Here is a 20,078-nt window from a genome sequence, read left to right on the forward strand (position 1 = left end):
TCTTGTGCTTGGAAAGGTGAGTTACGAAATTTTCAATTCAAAATCTTTTGTTATTGCTAACATCCACTGTCAAGTCTAATGTATTTCATGTCGTTTGTCAATGGAGTAAGGGCTTTTAATGTTTATATGGTTTAGTGATAGCACTCTCACTACATACATACGTGTATGTTGTTGGCGATTAGCCTAGCAATGATCTTAATTGTGGTTGTCAGCCCCAAACCCTCTAAATATATATTAAATGCATCTTACCAGATATAAAATGACTACTACATAATCTGTGGTAAACGTTTGGAGCCCAGTTTTCTCGTCGAATTGCAGCAGCCCATCTCGTTCTCTTCTCTCCGGGTCTCTCGGAATCCGGTAGAACTTCAAGTCTCTCCGTCTTCTCCGTCTATCTTCTCTGTTATTGCAACCGACCGCCACACACCCCTTCACCATTTTGATTATTGATGTTAACGAGCAGAAAAACACGTCGTAAATAGGAGGAATGTACGTAGCTGTAACAGGTAAACATGATGTGTTGACGGACAATTGGGCGGCACCAGTCAGGAGGAAGGAGTTGTGACGTCACGTGGGTAGGGTCTATACCACAGACTGAACGCACTAGCTAGTGTTGCAACAAAATAGTTTTTTGGCTCCTCATACCGCACCGACACCTGGCTGTACAGATGAGACTTTTTTCAAAAATGCTCTCAATTTACGGTCTTTTAAAACTAAATGACTGCAAACTCACTCTCACTGGAGCGGTTCGCAGCTGAGTGTGAAGTGGTGAAGATCATCACCTCTAAATTTCGAGACCATGGTCCTCAGTCGGAAAAGGGCGGATGAATGGCACATGAATATACACAAGTAGACGGACAACTTGGCGCGGAGGCGTGGTTGTGACGTCATGTGAGTCGGGTCTATAAGCATTAGCGCTTCGTAAATTCCTCCTATTATGGCGTGTTTTTCTGCTCATTAACATTAATAATCAAAATGGTGAAGTCGTGTGTGGCGGTCGGTTGCAAAAACAGAGAAGATAGACGGAGGGACTTGAAGTTTTACCATATTCCGAGAGACCCGGAGAGGAGCGCGAGATGGGCTGCTGCAATTCGACGAGAAAACTGGGCTCCAAACGACTACCACAGATTATGTAGTAGTCATTTTATATCTGGTAAGATGCATTTAATATATATTTAGTGGGTTTTGGGCTGACAACCACAATTAAGATCATTGCTAGGCTAATCGCCGACAACATACACTCAGACGTTGTGAATGAACTACAGTACCTGAAAATAAACAATTATAAGTGTATAATAAGACAGTTGTCATACAATTAATTTACAATTTCACTATTGATGTCAAAAGCCAAAAAATAAATTCATCTAGGGACAATCTGGAGTAGTGCTATCGCACTTCATATTTATTACATATTATACATGTATGTAGTGAGAGTGCTATCGCTAAACCATGTAAACATTAAAAGCCCTAGCTCCATTGACAAATGACATGAAATGCATTAGACTTGACAGTGGATGTTAGCAAGAACAAAAGATTTTGAATTGAAAATTTCGTAACTCACCTTCCCGAGCACAAGATAGATTCCTGCCGAATTTTCGTGGACGAGGACCTGTTTCACCCAACGAGCAACGTAGCATTTATAAGCCTCCAAGCTCTTAAAGTTTTTCAAACTTTCGTGAGAATAGGCTGATTTTGTGTGGACAAGATAGTTGTAAATATCAGGGTCAGGCAAAGACGGCGAAGACAGCGGGTCGAAAAACATCGATTTAGGCATCAAATACGGATCTGGCGAATGGATAAACTGAAGCTTTTCCACATAACACCTTTTATGCAAGGCATCCAATGAGTTTACAGCGTCAGATAACACCGGGGCTTCGATGAATTGCTCTATAACTTGCACGACTAATTGAAAACAATGAGAATAGGTCTAAAAAAATAGGTACAATTTGGCGGCCGGATACAGCGACACGTCATTTTGTGACATAGGTGAGTAGGGTCTATATGCGACAAGTAGACGGACAACATGGCGCGGAGGCGTGGTTGTGACATCATGTGAGTAGGGTCTATATGCATTACTGCTACGTAAATTCCTCCTATTATGGCGTGTTTTTCTGCTCGTTAACATTAATAATCATAATGGTGAAGGCGTGTGTGGCGGTCGGTTGCAGTAACAGAGAAGATAGACTGAGAGACCTGAAGTTTTACCGTATTCCGAGAGACCAGGAGAGGAGAGCGAGATGGACTGCTGCAATTCGACGAGAAAACTGGGCTCCAAACCATTACCACGGATTATGTAGTAGTCATTTTATATCTGGTAAGATGCATTTAATATATATTTAGAGGGTTTTGGGCTGACAACCACAATTAAGATCATTGCGAGGCTAATCGCCGACAACATACCGTTTCAAATTCAAGATGCTTATTTCTTCCACCATCATTACATTTTGAATAATATTTAGCTGGTACCAAGTGAAAGAAGCTCGCCTCGTCTACGGATCATCAGTTAAACAGGTGTGTCCAAACCTTTTGCAAAGGGGCCAGATTTGGTGTGGTAAAAGTGCGGGGGGGCTACCTTGGCTGATTTACATAGAACAATATATTTAAACAAATTTTAGCAAGCCCTTCTGTGTGTCACATTTACTTTATTTTTTTTTCATTAATTCATATTTTCAACAATCTCGCCTTTGTGGCGTTCTCTTTCGACACTCGCGCTCTTGCGAAATACTGCTGCTGTGAAATGAAACTAGCTTCTAGTTTCTATAATTTCTCGCTGCGTATCTTCCCTGTAATGTCGTACATGTCAGCGTCTTATTCGGTAATATTATCGCGTCACATTGAACTCTTTGAAAACAGCGACTGTCTCTTTGCAAATGAGGCAGACACAGTTGTTGCGTGATTTATTGAAGAAATAGTCCAATATCCACCTATCCTTGAAGCGTCGGCCATCGCAGTCAACTTTTTTTTTTTTTTTATTGTCGCCATTTTAGAAATCACACAGGGTAATGTTGCTTAGAGTGCTGCTCTTAAGGTTTTTCAAACTTTGGTGACAATAGGCTGCTTTTGTGTGGACAAGATAGTTGTAGATATCAGGGTAGCAGATGTCAGGCAGAGAGGGCGAAGACAGCGGGTCGAAAAATATCGATTTAGGCATCAAATATGGATCTGGCCAATGGATAGACTGAAGCTTTTCCACATAACGCCTTTTATGCAACGCATCCAATGAGTTTACAGCGTCTGAAAGCACTGGGGCTTCCATGAATTGCTCTATGAACCGAACGACTAATTGAAACCATTGAGAATAGGGCTAAACAGAGACGGACAATATGGCGGCCGGATACAGGGACACGTCATTCTGTGACGTCGGTGAGTAGGGTCTATTATATAAAAGTTGTAAAGCAATAAAACTGCAACACAAATGAATAAAATTAACCAAAAATATATTTTCATAATGGGTCAAAATTATTTTAGACAAAAATTTCCTAGCCAAAATGTGGCCCAATCAACATTACTTCAATCAAAAAAGTTGCTTCAATTCAACAAAAACTTGACTTCAAATAAAAAAAAAATTCAAAATCAAAAAGAAAGATAGCTTTCACAAGGATATTTTTGAGTTTCAAATTTATTTTTGCGTTCAGATTTTTTTTTTTTTTTTTTGGTTAAAGCGACTTTTTTTTGTTGAAAATATATATTTTGATTGAAGCAACTTTTTTTGGATTGAATAATAAAGACACAAATCTACCTCCATATGGCTCCGCTCAAGGGATACAATTTTTAACTGGGGTAACTACATTGGTACGACACCGGCCGGCGTACCATATTCAATGACGACGATCTTGGCGAAAAGTATTGCCTAAGCAGCCTGATTTAGAATTCCCCTTGAGAATGATGGGAAACAAAAAACACTCATTGTCAACTTATTATTTTATTGCTGACGCTGTGTTTCGGGGTCATCAAAATGTTGTGCCCCCCCCTACCCCAAAGGTCAAAACTTCGCCTATGCTAGATTGATATTGTAACGGTTAAATGTGTCTTAGGTTGATGACGTGCGCAAGCGCGAGAGTCTAAAAAGAGTGAGAAAGTAGAGTAGTTGTTGAGTTGTTGGCTGTTCAATAAAGAATTAGGGTGTCTTGGCCTAGAAGAGCACAAGTCATCCACCCGCATGGTTCGCTACATTAGCATTGATTCATCAACTCTGTCTTTCAACCACTTATCACAACGTGGTCAGTTCAAGTTGAAAAGTACAAGAACATTGCCATGCACAAACATCACTGGAACCGTTTCATCTGACATGAATGTATGAGGAAACATCAAATAACATGTTGCACAATTTCCCTTATATTTAAATACTGTACATACACTCAAGAACTGTCTTAGTTCCTGAAACCTGGCCAATAGAATGGCCCCCACAACCTGAGAAGTGAAGGTGCCTCTGCTGTGCAGCCTCATTATATCTCAATATATCAATTTTATCTCGAAATGCACCGGCGGAAGCACAAAAGTCCCCGTGGCAAATTTGGCCCAATTGGACAAGAAATCCAGTCTTTTTGCACTTGCGTTGGAACATTGCGATTGTCTTCCGAAGCCTGCAAAAAGGACAAGAAATATTGACTGTGCTTTGAAAGAAGAGCACACCGAGTGTGTTGGACTTACCGGCGTCTCACCCAGGAGCGGGCTCGGCTAAAGTGGTCTCGGAGGTAGGAGAAGCGAGCTCGAGAGCCCTCACAGGTGAAGATGGCTCAGAATCTGAGCAGACGGCTGCCAGAAGGCAAACAAATGGGAAGATTTAGTGGGTGTCAGACCTCCTCTTTGGCTTTGTTTATCTCCGAGGAAAGATTTGGACTTACCAGCTTGGATGTATTTGGCTGCAATCAAAAGACACAAGCAAAGTTGTCATTACCGGCAACTAAAGAAATTGATGACAGAGTAAATGTCCCATACGTTTTCTGCATTTGACAGCGATGACGACGACGACAATTGTGAGGGACAGGGCGAGGAACGCCAACGGGATGCCGACAGCCAGCGCCGTCTTCCTCCTTTCTTCCGCTTCACAAAGCAACAGACGTGATGTCGGCGTTTGACGAGAACGGACGCATGCGACTCACCTTCAATACGCTCGTTGCTCAGGATCTTCGCATGGTCCAGCGGGACGACGACGTCCTCCGGGACGCCGGCCAGCTGGAAGACGCACTCGTACTTGGCGTTGGCGTCCACCACTATGAGGTCGGCGGTGGTCTGGAAGGTCCCGTCGTGATTGGGGAGGGTCTCGCCCATCTCCACATCCTCAAAGAGCTGCTTGCCATCCTTCTTCCAAAACAGGTCGGCCTCCCTGGGGTGGAATCCTGTGGCGTGGCAGGTCACCGGCGACCGCGACGTCTTCTGCAGCAGGGAGATCCGCGGAAGCTCTGGACCAAAAATGCAGAGTGTACTGACTAAACCCTATTCCCAGTCTAATATTGGATGACAGTTAGGAGTTTGTGATGACGTGCGCCCAGTGCAGTTGAAGAAGCGTAGCATGCACAGCGAGTCCATTTCTCTTATCTAATAGTTCATTTTGGCGGCGTCTTGTAACTTAACTCAAATGCTCTTTACCCAAATAAAAGTAACAAACCAAAAGACTCAAAAACGTATTCACAACGGAACAAACAAAATGAGTACATTCCTTTCAAGCACAATGCATGAACCTACGGTCAAAAACGGTTTTGCCCTCCTAACGAGCAACACTTGCGAAATGATTAGCTGTCATTTTAAGCGTACCGGGGCTGAACTGAATCAGGTAAGTGGACAGACATGAATGACAGCCCCAAGTGGTAAGGGGTAAAATTACAAATAATAACACAAATCAGAAATTTGGCTGATACACAGAGAATATTTTAGGACAAAAGATGGTGGAAGTGTGTGAGGAAAAAGAGGGAAAGGAAAAGAAGAAACAACAAATAAAGTGTGAGAGAGAAAATATGTAAAGGGCAAAGATAAAAAGGATGCATGGTTGAGACAATCTACAAGAGAAGCAAAGATGAAGGGAATGTGTGAGAAGACAAACGAAGATTGAAGGACAAAACACAGACATAACCAAGACAAAATGTGTGAAAGGACCAAAAACGGAAAGAACAAAAGATGTTGAGAGAAAGAAAAAGATGGTTAAAACATGGGAGCAAAACTTTAGAAAGACTGAGGAAGTCAAAAAAAATGAAGGGCTCATAAGTCAAATGAAAGAAAAAATATGGAGAGAACACGTGAGAGGACCAACGATGAAAAGAACAAGTGAGATGAAAGACGTGGATAGGAGAAAATGAACATGTGAGAGGAAAAAAGATATTGGGAAGAAATGCGAATGTAGGAGAGAAAAGATGGATGGAAAGCATGAGAGGACAAAAGATGGACAATTAGAGAGTGTATAAGAGGACAAAAGAGGTGGAGAAGGGAAAGGGTTAAACAAGGAAAGGCTGTCGTGGGAGTCAACTTCCTGTAGGAGGCGGCGGTGTGCAAAGATTGTACCTGTTCTCATGAGGAAGTCCCTCCCATTGCGAACGTACTTCTTCAAGTAGGCAGGACATTCCTCAGTGAAGTAATGCTTCTTGTATTGAAGATTAAATTGTTCCCACTTGTGCTTGGTGACGACAGCTTGCGGCTTGACCGCGATCCACCTCAGTCCCTTCAAATCAAACGATATAAAGTCTTCTCCGTCGTAAGCGAAGTGTTGCCAACCGTCCACCTCGCCGGTCTCATCGTCCCATTCGCAGCCATACATCACCTGGAACATGTGAACACCTGAGAGAAAGGCACGTGACGGCGTGTCCAGAGATAAGCCAACGTCTGCTGAAAAAGGCGACCGGCGCATGAAATGTCTTGAAATGCTCCAAAGTTGGACGGCAACAAACCTCCAGTTTGGTTGAAGCGCTTTTGAAGATTTTCAATGCTGACTTTAGTCGCCTGCTGATTACCAATAATGATATGTGTTTGTGTCTCCCAGTAGCTTGGATCCTCAGCTGTGATTTTGTTCATCCAGTCCTGTTTGGGTCGATATTTCCCGCTCTTGCTGTCGTAGTGGGTAATCTGAACACCGTCAACATAACCGACACTCAAGTACTCTGGGAAGTTTGGAATTTGAGACGACGCTGTGCGGATATACTTGAGCGTGTGAATCACTGAAAGAAAAAGCAAAAACATTTGTTCATCTGATATCCCAAAATCTTCTACTCATCCCATTTAAAATGATTGGCACACAGCCACACCTGAAAACATTTTCATCAAACTCATCATTTTATGTAGCCTTTCATTTAAAAAACAACAGTGTCACGTCCCAAAAAATGGACATCAATTTACAAATAAATATCTAGAAAACTAATAAAACGACTCAATGAAACAAGGCGCATTGTGCCTTTTATTCCTTCAAATTTCAATGAGAAATTGGTGAGACGAGTTTTGAAAATACGCGCCGCCTGCGATGACACGTCACGCCTAAATTGTGTCTAAATTTTGCATTGATGCAAAATACCAACATTTTCTGCTCAAATAGTGTTTATGTGAACTCACGGCTGCCATTGACGGCGCTAGACGTCCAATTCCTTTTGACTGGGAGGGGCGAATGAACGTTCGTTCATTTGCCCCTCCCAGTCAAAAAGGAATTGGACGTCTATTGTTGTCAATGACAGGTCCTGAGTTCACAAAGACACTCATTAGTTTGCTGCAATAATCTAGTGTTACTGTATTTATTTACAGAAATGTTGCACTTAAGAGCTAAAACGTAAGATTTTTCCACTTCCAAATTGCTTGTGTTTCTAATAGGAAATAGTCGATTGATTTCCTGATCCGCGTATCGACATATCGTGAGATCATCGTGATCGTGAACCTTGTAACGCAAATCATATCAGAAGGTTCCCACCCCTAATTTGCAGGTATTTGAACAAGAATGGCCTATTTCAAAATTATAGGGACACCTTGTACATGAACGAGATAAACAATAAACCAAAAATTTTCATACTGGAAATGATAGGAACGTGGAAACATTATTTTTTACCCCCAAAAAGGACTTCTAAGCTTGAATTCTTCCACTTGACATCTTGAGGTGAACTTTGAAGCAAGCGTTGCTTTGTAAAGTGCGTCACAGTCGAACAACATGATGAGGAAATGAACTTACCAGGCTTGACGTTTTGAATTTGCACAGCCACCAGCAAAAGTGCCACTAACTCCTTCATCTTGCACATTTTTGCCTCCTTCTCAGTCCGACGTCGACCCTCGAATATCAGACAAAGTGTTTGAAGCGTTTACCTGAGCTGGGTTATAACGTTACTTTGCTTTCACTTTCGCCAAATGTGCCTTTCTGGGAAATCAAGTGACCACGAAGAGGCGGGAACCTACTTTAACACTTTAAATTACGAAATGAAATGATGCCGAAACTGGACTGACAGGTAAGCCTGTCGCAATATGCAATAATTCCATTTATCGCGCGATATATAAAAATGAAGCCGGTAATTTTTCCGCTGCGATTTATCGCCTCACGTGCACGTGTGTGTGCGCGTGCGGCAGACGTGCTGTTAAAAGTTCGTTACCAACTGCGCAAAATGCATCTTCGTTCCAGGTCCGGCAAAAACTAGCGCCGGAGCCAATCGTTCCCATTATATCCTTTTGTTCAACGTATACCGGCCGCGTCAGTGCTCCGGAGTGACTGTGGACCATCTATGGCGCGCCGGTGTTGTTGACGTGTGGGCGCTCCCGTCAGGAGTGACATTTCCCGCGGGGCGGCTATTTTTCGGCACAACGCTGGATATTTACAACGAAGTCCGCCAAAACATTGTTACCGACTTGGCTGCTACGAATAACCTCACTTTGACAACGAACAGCTGAATGAAATTAAGAGCGCTGTGCTTCAAACTCGTCCTGTTTATGAAAGCCGTCATATGCTTGCGCGCACACACTAAATATCATGAAATGGCAAACTAGATGTACTACGGTCCATGCCATTGGCTACGTGAGCCCAGAGTGATTATGGGACATGTGGTCCATATACTACATCAATGAATTCTAAACTGTCATTTGTCACATGAGGTTAAGAAGGCCAAATCAATCCATACCAGTGACTATAGATAATGTTGCAAATATTGTTAATTCAGTACGTGACACAGATGGATTCGGACCATAAATAGGATGTCTTGCTCATGTAGTAAACCTAGCTGCTAAGAGAGCTGTAGAAATCAACGGTGTGCCCTGCCTCACTTTACAAACAGTAAAGATTGTTCTCAGCACTTTTATACAATTTTTTTTCATATCAGTAAGAAGTAAGCACATAAATATTATGCACTAAAATGCATGTTTATATGATGGCAATTTAATTTTTGCTCGTGAGCAAAAAAAATAAAAAAAAATACAATTTTTTTTTTTTTTTTTTAACAGAGCATTAAATGTATTGAATCGGCTCAAAATTCGTGTCCCCCATATCAAAATTCGTACTGAACCATGACTTAACTGTATCGTTGCATTCCTATGGAACACCATTGCAGAAGCTATGACGGGAAATGTTTTCATTTTCCTAAATGCTTAAGTTATTAAGTGCAATTTTTTTTAATTAAACACATTTTATTTATTCTGTGTTTCTGTGCGGTATCAATATTGTTGTTTTTTACTTAAGAGGCAGGGTCTATTGTTTTTAGTTGTGATTTCTTAAAAAGTATATTTGAATTTAAGAGTAAATATTAATCGTGTTTAAATGGGTGTACTTGATCTATTAATATATACTGTATTCGCACTGTGTTATTGTAAATTGGTTAAAAAAAAATTGGGGGGGGGGGCGCAATAATATCGCATATCGCAATAATTTATGAGAATAATTATCGCACACTAAAATTTGTTATCGCGACAGGCCTACTGACAGGTGTCATTTTTTTTGTTTTTTTAAATACGAAATTACTGCTAACTTACTATTAGAGGTGGGAACCTCTGGGGATTCGCTACAATATTCCATGTTGCGATATAACAATTATCGATACATGGGTCAGGAAATATTTCTACACTATTTTACTATACAAGGAATAAACATAAAACACAAGCTTTTTCATCATTCTTCTGTGATATGAACTGAGTTTAGCATTTGTAGACGTCCAATTCATTTGACGGATTGGACGTCTATGGCGATCAATGACAACCATTTGCTGTTGATTTTCTGTCACTTCCTGTTGATTTCGAGCCATTTATGGGTCACTTCCGGTTGATATTTGGGTTTCAGAACAGGAAGTGAGCAGGAATTTCTACAAATGACTAGGCAGTGACGAAAACTAAAATAACCCGAAAATCGGAAAGGATTCCTGCGTATCCTCAGATTTTGATTGAGCGAAAGTTCGTTCGCCCCTCCCGGTCTGGGCGTCTTGTGCCGTCAATGGCAGCCATTGAGTTAGGAGGGACAGAGATTTCAGGAGCAACTTTTTGGTTCCATTTTATTTTTTTAATCAGTGACACCTTCTTAAAACGAGATATCGTATGGGGCGCCGTTTGTAAAGCAGCACATGCTGAAAATTACGACAACATTTTCTCACATGTAGCGCCACACAGTGTTTAAAACGTGGTGTGAATTTTTTAGAGCCACCTTTTTTTGCACATTTACAACATTACTTAGCAACTTAAATATTCATTTTTAAATAAGTTTTCTGCCTGAATTTTTAAATCCAGGCCTAAATATTTAATTGAAATCTTAAACTTATATCCTATAACCTAAATGCTAATTCTGGAAACGGTTGGAACTAAATATTTAGCTTAATATGCAAATTCCGATGACTGGAGACCGGAAGTAACAACATAAAAGCTGGAGCACACAAAATACTCTTTGAATATTTTCTCCTAAATATGTATTTTACCCATATATTGTTATCATCACAATGACTCGTGTCTAAGAGCAGACTGCCACCGTTGAGTCGGTTTTATTCATTTTCAAGCAACGTAAACAGACAGTCTGAGCTGCTCCACCAGCTTTTATTTTGTTATTTCCGGTCTCCAGTCATGTGAATTTGCATATAAAGCTAAATATTTACTTCTGACCGTTTCCTGATTTAAAATTTAGGATATAGGATATAAATGTATGATTTAAATTAAATATTTAGTTCTGAATTTAAAAAATCAGGTCCAAAACTTCACATTTAAAAACAAACATTTAAGTTGCTAAATAATATTGTAAATGTGCAAAAAAAAAAAAAAACGCGAAAAATTTCACACCATTTTAAACATTGTCTGGCGCTAAATGTGAGAAAATGTTCTGTACATTTTGTCCTCAAATAGTGTTTATTTGAACTCACGAATGCCATTGACGGTGCTAGACGTTCAATTCCTTTTTGACTGGGAGGGGCGAATTCGTTCATTCGCCCCTCCCAGTCAAAAGGAATTGGGCGTCTATTGTTGTCAATGGCAGGTCATGAGTTCAGAAAGACACTCATTAGTTTGCTGTAATAATCTAGTGTTACTGTATTTATTTACAGAAACGTTGCACTTAAGAAAGAGCTCAAACATAAGATTTTTCCACTTCCAAATAGCTTGTTTTTCTAATAGAAAATAGTTAATTGATTTCCTGACCCGCGTATCGACTATTGTTGTATCACCATATCGTGAGAACATCGTGATCGTGAACCTTGTAACACAAATCATATCAGAAGATTCCCCACTCCTAATTTGCAGGTATTTGAACAAGATTTGCCTATTTCAAAATTATAGGGACACATTGTACATGAACGAGATAAACAATAGGGCAAAAATGTTCATATTGGAAATGATTAGAACGTGGAAACATTATTTTTTTACCCCCAAACAGGACTTCTAAGCTTGAATTCTTCCACTTGACATCTTGAGGTGAACTTTGAAGCGAGCGTTGCTTCGTTAAGTGCGTCACAGTCGAAAAATATGATGAGGAAATGGACTTACCGGGCTTGACGTTTTGAATTTGCACAGCCACCAGCAAAAGTGCCACCAACTCCTTCATCTTGCACATTTTTTGCCTCCTTTTCAGTCCGACGTCGACCCTCGAATATCAGACAAAGTGTTCGAAGCGTTTACCTGAGCTGGGTTATATAACGTTAATTTGCTTTCACTTTCGCCAAATGTGAATTTCTGGGAAATCACATGACCACGAATGGGCGGGAACCTACTTTAACACTTTAAATTACGAAATGAAATGATGCCGATACTGGACTGGTGTGAGGTTGTTGGTTTTTTTTTTTGTCTTTTTTTTTAATATCAACAATTTATTTTCCTTTAATACAAAACTTACTATTAGGGGTGGGAACCTCTGGGGATTCACGACAATATTCCATGTGGCGATATAACAATTATCGATACATGGGTCAGGAAATATTTCTACACTATTTTACTATACAAGGAAAAACATAAAATACAAGAGATTTCATCATTTTTCTGTGATATGAATTGAGTTTATCATTAGTAGACGTCCAATTCATTTGACGGATTGGACGTCTATGGCGGTCAATGACAACCAATGAGCATCATTTGGGGGCCATTTGCTGTTGATTTTCTGTCACTTCCTGTTGATTTCGCGCCATTTCTGGGTTACTTCCGGTTGATATTTGGGTTTCAGAACAGGAAGTGAGCAGGAATTTCCAAAAATGACTCGGCAGTGACTAAAACTAAAATAACCCGAAAATCGGAAAGGATTCCTGCGTATTCTCTGGTTTTGATTGGGCGAAAGTTCGTTCGCCCTTCCCGATCTAAATGGATTGGGCGTTTCGTGCCGTCAATGGCACCCCTTGAGTTAGGAGGGACAGAGATTTCAGTCGCAACCTTTTGGTTCCATTTTGTTTTTTTTAATCAGTGACACCTTATTAAAACGAGATATCGAATGGGGTGCCGTTTGTAAAGCAGCACATGCTGAAAATTACGATAACATTTTCTCACATTTAGCGCCACACAGTGTTTAAAACGTGGTGTGAAATTTTTAGACTCACTTTTTTGCACATTTACACCATTACTTAGCAACTTAAATATTCATTTTTAAAGTTTTCTACCTGATTTTTTAAATTCAGAACTAAATATTTAATTTAAATCATAAACTTCTAAACTTCCTAAATTTTAAATCAAGAAACGGTTGGAACTAAATATTTATCTTAATATGCAAATTCAGATGACTGGAGACCGGAAATAATAACATAAAAGATGGAGCACACAAAATACTCTTTGAATATTTTCTCCTAAATATGTATTTTACCCATATATTGTTATCATCACAATGACTCATGTCTAAGAGCAGACTGCCACCGTTGAGTCGGTTTTATTCATTTTCAAGCAACGTAAACAGACAGTCTGAGCTGCTCCACCAGCTTTTATTTTGTTATTTTCAGTCTCCAGTCATGTGAATTTGCATATAAAGCTAAATATTTAGTTCAGACCGTTTCCTGATTTAAAATTTAGGATATAGGATATATATTTATGATTCAAATTAAATATTTATTTCTGGATTTAAAAAATCAGGTCCAAAACTTCTCATTTAAAAAAAAATATTTAAGTTGCTAAATAATGTTGTAAATGTCCAAAAAAAAAAAAAAAAAAAAAAAGACGCTAAAAATTTCACACCATTTTAAACACTGTCTGGCGCTAAATGTGAGAAAATGTTGTTGTAATTTTCAGCATGTGCTGCTTTACAATCGGCGTCTCGTCATACCGAGTCTTAGCGGGAGCATATCGAGAGCCTTTTGGGATACAAAGTATCACGATATTTAACCATTTTGATATTTCTTCACGCTCCGATTGGACGTCTACTAGTGATAAACTCATAGGTGAGAGAGTGCCTCTTCATTCATTGGATTCAAAGTCTGGCGCCATCAGTGGTGACAAATGAGTTAAACCGTCTCAAACGGAAAGAAAAAAAGATCCTCAGCTCCTCTTAAATGCTTTTTGTCGACAATTAGATGCGTCTCTACGCGAAAGTTGAGTCAGGGGACGCGCAAATTTTGATGAGCTTGCCACGCCGACGAGCGGAACAGCTTGGATTGGCCTTCAAGTGGAAAAAAAAAAATCAGCATCAGGTCTTTTCCCAATCTTGTCCTGGCCTGTTGATTTAACGAGAGCATATCGATAACCCACAGGTGTCGTGTTTAGGGCTGAACGATATTTAAAAAAACAGATATTGCGATTTTTCCAGGGTTCGCAATATATTGCGATACATATTGTGATATTAAAACGACAAGAGTTTTCACTAGATGACTTGAAAAGCTGCGTTTCGTTGGGTCACCATGACCACACTTTATTCATAAAATACCGAATATTCCACTCCCAGGGAGTCCTTCTGTGAATGATGAAGATTGCTGTCTTTCAAATTAAGGGATCCAGGAGGCCAAGTAAATGTAAAAGCATCATATGACATGTAAAAGCATAGCATAACAACAACAACAACAACTAGAAACTGCAATTAGTGGAGAAATTACTATGGTGCTTTGCTGTGTGGAGATACAGACCTTAGCCCCGCCCAGGTTAGTTTGGGGACATTTCGGGGACAATATCAGGTCACTTCCTGTTGATTTGAGGGAAACGCCCTGGTCATATCAGGTCATTTGGGGCCGTGTCCTGGCCATATCAGGTAATTTGGGGACATTTGGGGGGCGTGTCCTAGTCATATCAGGTCATTTGGCAATATTTGGGGGACACGTCCTATTGATATCTGGTCATTTCCTGTTGATTTGGGGACATTTGTTTTTTTGCCATTGAAAATACATGGTAAATTTGGACGTCAATGCCATCGACTTACATTTACGTCAATGGAATCCAAGTACATTGGCATCAATAAAATCGACAAACATGGCCGTCAATGGCATTAAACAAAGTAAATGCCATTAAAAATAAATGGAAAATTTGGAAGTCCATGCCCGTCAATGGCATCGACATCCATATGCGGAGATGGAATCCATGTACATTGTCATCAATAGAATTGATTTACATGGCTGTCAATGGCATCTGTCTAAATTGGCCTCACTGCAATGTTAATGCCATTGGAAACGAATAGGAAATTTGGGCGTCCATGGCATCGACTACCATATGTGTCCATGGCATCGGGGACATTTCAGGGACACGTCGGGGACATTTCAGGGACACGTCCTATTGATATCTGTTCACTTCCTGTTGATTTCGGGATATTTTTTTGCCATTGAAAATAAATAGGAAATTTGGACGTCCATGGCCGTCAATGGCATCGACTTACATTGCGTCAATGGAATCCAAGTACATTGGCATCAATAAAATCGACAAACATGGCCGTCAATAGCATTAAACAAAGTAAATGCGTCAGAGAATTCCCGAGCAATCTTCCCCACCTCCGACCGGCAGAACTGCATTCTCCAGTGGCCAAAAAGCAAAACACGTGAATGTTGTTTGACGAGCGCGACACGCCTAAGAAACTTCTGGTGAAAATCCTGCAGACAGATCCTGTCAAGTTACCTGTGCTTCCTTCGGAGCCGCAGCCATCTTCAGTGGGCACCTGTGTTTTCACCAAGAGTCCCAGCTTGGAGCTGTCCGAGTGGGATCGCCATAGGTGGATCTACTATTCAGGCAAAGTAGGCGATTGCCTTAGGCCCCCAACCAGTAGGGGGCCCACAACTATTCGTCATGTCAGCATACCAAACAAACATACAACAAAACAAAAAAGAAAGCCATTTGAATGCTGCATTTATATTATCTCCCCCCCACACACACAAGCACTACAATGGACTGTTCCACGACGATGGACCAAGTGTCAGTCGCTTGGCTTTATTTAGCTCCGTTTAGCTTCGCCTAGCTCTGTTTAGCATCGCTTAGCTCCGTTTAGCTGTTCATTAGCTTCACTTAGCTCTCCCGCGTTTTTGACACAACTAAGCTCGCTATTTTTACAGCTCACTTGCTACTTTGCACGTTGGCTATCATTTATTTCGGAGAGCCAAAGTGCAGTGAGTGAGGGAGAAGTTGAGAACAGGCCGCTAATGCCTCTTTTCAGTTTCTTCTTCTTCACACTGAACATAAAATACACGACAGCACACCCTGTGGCGAAACAATGCAGTATAGTTCTAATCAGTCATACCATAACACTCAACAGCTGGTTAACAGCATTTGCCAACGAATTTTTTTTTTTAATCTATTAGTGACAACACAAGCAATGATGAAGAATGTTTTTTTTACGGAGTGTCAAGCTTTCGGTTAGTGGTTTAGCGAACGTACCTCCGGCGAACATTTCAAAATAAAAGCACGTCATGTTCGTCATATAAATAACAATTTCTGGAGTTAATCCCTCATACTTCATAATTAATATTATAATATGTTGAGTAAATACTACAGAATACAGATTCTACACTAAAAATAGCTTTCAAATGACACTATGACAAATATGATTGACAATGAATAATTATTATTATACTACTATTATATATAGTAGTATACTATAATAATAATGCAAGAATTTTTTTTTGAGAATTGTTTTGAATAATGTTGGAAAGGCAAAGTCAGTGTTCTGAATCGGTTTACTTTCCATTCTTTTGCACTAGTAAATGCTACCAGCATTTAACTTCATTGTTTATTTGTGATTAATTATTGTTTTTTACATGATTATTTGTACTTTAATAAAGGATTTAAGTGTTCCAAAATGGTTTTGTGAATTAACGAGAGTCAATAAAAATTTCATTGCTAAATTAGTTTTTTAAAAAATTATTAGATTAGTCTACTAATCGTAAAACTTGTCAGCTGACTAATCAGGCGAAAATTTGTCGTTTAGGACAGCCCTAGTGTACCGGAACTTATTTCCTCCACACCCTTCTCACCTTTTTAACCCCTGACCCATGAAGAGGGCCCCTGGATATGTTCACCTTAGGCCCCAAAATTGCCAAGTCCGCCACTGGGGATCGCCCCAACGTAACGTACGACGTGACCGGCGTGGCCAAGGGTCAAGGGAGCAAATGAAACTCTAATACATTCAATTGCGACTGGTCATGGTTACAGATGACTGAACTGCCCTCAGAGCCAGTGGCGCCTAAAGAAATTTTTCATAGGGGTGGTCAGATGGAGCCACTTAAAATCTTGGGGTGGCCAAAACTAAAAGCCATAATTTCAGGTTTTCATTATATTATTGCAGTAAAAAGGTCAGGGGAAAACTATCGGCTACTGATATACTTTGGTGTATTGTGTAATATTTGATGTTACTAATGATTTAATGTGCATAGTCCGTAACTGTCCAGTCAACATTTTGAGTTCCACAGTGTTGAGGTGGTTGCAGCTCAACATTGCATTTGTAGAAATAAGTTGTCTTTTAGCCAAAACTTGGCGTGTTTAATATCCACTAACATGCGGATACATCCGCAGTCTTCACAGGCAATCCCACAAATCAAAGTAATCGAAGTCAAACACAAAGAAGTAATGAAAGTAGCACTTGAGACAATTAAGTCCCATCCTGCCATCTTGTGGCGAAAAGTTAATATGTCAATCATAACAAGCAATAGGAGCATTATTTCCACATCAACTGAGGACACATTTATGAATACAAAACATTTCCTCCACCATTTCTCTCAACACCCCCACTTGTTCTCATGTTGATGGCCTTTTTAACAACCAAATGAACTTTTAAATTTCAAAAATAACACTGTCAAACCTTTTCAATTTTAACTTTGTTACAGGTTTTGTCATGAGATCAGCTATCATGTCATCCGTTGTCAATCAGGTAGCACTCCGCATCTCCTCTTTTGAGTGCGACTCCACTGCACCGGGTACCATCTGCCAACTCGACGCTGTGGTTCTCTGGTTTGAACGTCTGCTGGAAGCTTTTGAATTTGGTCTCGTTATTGATGATATGAGATGTCGCTACCGGCGTGGCCAAAGGTCTGACTAAAGAGCGTCACAACCTCAAAAATGTCACCGCCTTCGAATGGCTGGTCACAAAAGCCCTCGACTATGCGGGAAATGAAGACAACTCCGCGCAACAAGATTTGTCCTGTGTAAAAGCATAAAAGCGCCCTGCTTTTATGAAGCAAAACAGAAGTTTGGGTGGGACTAATGCGCATGGACACAACGCGAATGCGATCTTCAAATGATATATTGTGCAGGCCTTGTTGTGGTTTGTGTTGGGTTCATATCAGGCCCGGATCTAGGTTGACCCACCAGAGTGGGCACTAAGAAAACTTGAGGGGGCACCCACAATGCAGGCTTTTTTTTTTTTTTTTTAACCCTCTGCATTTCTCTGGGTTTGGGACCGGCGCAAGTAGGACACTGGCTTGTGTCCCGTTGAGGCTTTTTTCTTCATCTATCTACTTATTTTCGCAGTCGGCATGATGTTATGATGACGTCATCTCGCATGGCAACGTGTCGCCATTTTGAGATGGGGGCACGCACAGGTAAACAGCCGTAGACAAACGCTGTCCAAAATTCATAATTTTCAGCTGTGTTTTGCATCTTTTTTCATAAAAACGTCTTAAACATGACTTATTATTACCACGAGTCACTGCCGACAGACGCGAGGAGGCAATACTAATTAAAATTAGTATTAATTAAAATCTGCCCATACAAAGTCGCAGCTGATAGCTGGATAAACAATCCAAAGGAATTGTCTGCAGTGGAGTTCGGAAACATCTACAACTACCTCATAAAGAATTGTGGGATTGCCTGTGAAGACAGCTATGAGAGAGGATGTATCCGCATGTCAGTGGAAATTAACACGCCAGGTTTTGGCTAAAAGACAACTTATTCTCTGTCAATTCTTCCTACGAATGCAACGTTGAGCTGCAAGCACCTCAACACAAAATATGCACAATATATGAAATCGCATAGGTACTGCATTATTTGTAGCAAATTTTGCCGACCCTCTAACTCGTGGGTAATTAGCATATCACAAGTTTCATGCTAAGTCTCACTTGTTTTGCACTGACGTACACACAGTTCAGATATTTACGTTTTTAAACACATTTAAACAATAAATACCGGCGATGCAACTTCAAATTCAAGGCAAAGTGGTCACAGAGACGGTGCGAACTGACTGCGACCGTCGTCGTCTGATTCTCTACTGAACAACGTCCCTTCCGTGTTGCAGTTTCATTCAAATAAAGTGCGCATGAGATGCAGTAAATTAAGGCGTCCACTAGATGATGCTAATAAGATGTAAAAGAAACTCCAAGAGAGTCTGGCTGCAGCCCGCCTCTCTCAGTACCCTGCGCCGCTCGTCTCAGTACCCATCTCGCAGACAGGAAGTGACGCAATATCGCAGCTCTCAGACCGGAAATGACAACATGAAACAGCGCTCGAGCTCCGAGCTTCCGGTTTTATCGTAATAGTTAGCGTCCATTCGAACGTAAATACTAGTTTACTTTTCTTTTCGCACGTCTTTTATTTTCGGTTTCAGCATCACTCATTATTATTTAAATAATAATTTATTTCCATGCTCCTTAAATTGATTTGGTGAAATCGGGAGATTAACTCTTTAAGCGCGGTCAGTTTGTTAAAGCCTGGTGATTTTACCAGAATGAAAAACATGGTTTCAGTACATCAAAATTAAAATACACACTACTGTAATAAAGGTTTAATTGGTGACTGAAAGATCTCATGTGACCTATCACAGTGTGTACTTTAGTTTGTCAATTGTAAAATATACTCCAATTGAGAATTATTAGAAATTGCTGTCATCCTTACATTTTTATGAACGGACACATTAATATAGCTTCATTACAATTTAATGTATCAAAAACGTAATATTCTCTCCATGTTGCAACCAAACCAATTTTGTCTTTCATTTTGCTACTTAAATTCATTCATGTGAGTGAAGATCCTAATTAACTAATTCAGAAACTATATTAAACTTTCTGCTCCAGGAAAGGCACCTTTATTTCAAACAGAAATGACAAAATAGTTGTCATGTGTTAGTTGTTTTTTTCTTTTATCCCAGACAATAGTTGTAGGTTGTTTTAATTACCTGACATTTTTCGGCAAGCACTCCCGCCTTCATCACAGGTAATTAAAACTACCTACAACTAACATCTGGGATAAAAGAAAAAAAACAACTAATTTATAAGTGTAGAAAAATGAACTCAATACAACCAGTTCTAATGTGGTAAACTTAATTTTTTTAGTTTTATTATTATTGAGAGAATACC

The 20,078-nt window shown here is 40.1% G+C and overlaps 1 protein-coding gene across 2 annotated transcripts; it reads right to left on the reverse strand.

Moving 5' to 3' along the window:
* Nucleotides 1-1,798: 1,798 nt before the first annotated feature.
* LOC130910350 (major histocompatibility complex class I-related gene protein-like) lies at nucleotides 1,799-12,126 on the reverse strand. Of its 2 annotated transcripts, none has more exons than XM_057827560.1 (8): nucleotides 8,138-10,585; nucleotides 6,879-7,145; nucleotides 6,496-6,768; nucleotides 5,103-5,402; nucleotides 4,939-5,043; nucleotides 4,845-4,862; nucleotides 4,651-4,755; nucleotides 1,799-4,583 (listed from the first exon to the last, which is right to left on the reverse strand). In XM_057827560.1, the coding sequence occupies exons 1-7, from the start codon at nucleotides 8,202-8,204 to the stop codon at nucleotides 4,658-4,660; spliced, it is 1,128 nt and encodes a 375-aa protein (XP_057683543.1). In that variant the 5' UTR covers nucleotides 8,205-10,585; the 3' UTR covers nucleotides 1,799-4,583; nucleotides 4,651-4,657. The 2 variants fall into 2 exon arrangements, with proteins under 2 accessions (XP_057683543.1, XP_057683542.1); XM_057827559.1 differs by lacking the exon at nucleotides 8,138-10,585 and adding an exon at nucleotides 11,899-12,126 and having other exon boundaries at nucleotides 1,819-4,583.
* Between the last annotated feature and the right edge of the window lie 7,952 nt (nucleotides 12,127-20,078).

The sequence above is a fragment of the Corythoichthys intestinalis genome, chromosome 22 (assembly GCF_030265065.1).
Source record: "Corythoichthys intestinalis isolate RoL2023-P3 chromosome 22, ASM3026506v1, whole genome shotgun sequence".
Classification (NCBI taxonomy): Eukaryota; Metazoa; Chordata; class Actinopteri; order Syngnathiformes; family Syngnathidae; genus Corythoichthys; species Corythoichthys intestinalis.

Excerpts from the sequence above, each read along its gene's own strand:
- LOC130910350 (XM_057827560.1), bottom strand. The coding sequence starts at position 8,204 with ATGTGCAAGATGAAGGAGTTAGTGGCACTTTTGCTGGTGGCTGTGCAA. Across the intron at positions 5,403-6,495 it reads GGACTTCCTCATGAGAACAG|AGCTTCCGCGGATCTCCCTG; the intron begins GTACAATCTTTG and ends TTTTTGGTCCAG. Across the intron at positions 5,044-5,102 it reads GAGCAACGAGCGTATTGAAG|CGGAAGAAAGGAGGAAGACG; the intron begins GTGAGTCGCATG and ends TGCTTTGTGAAG.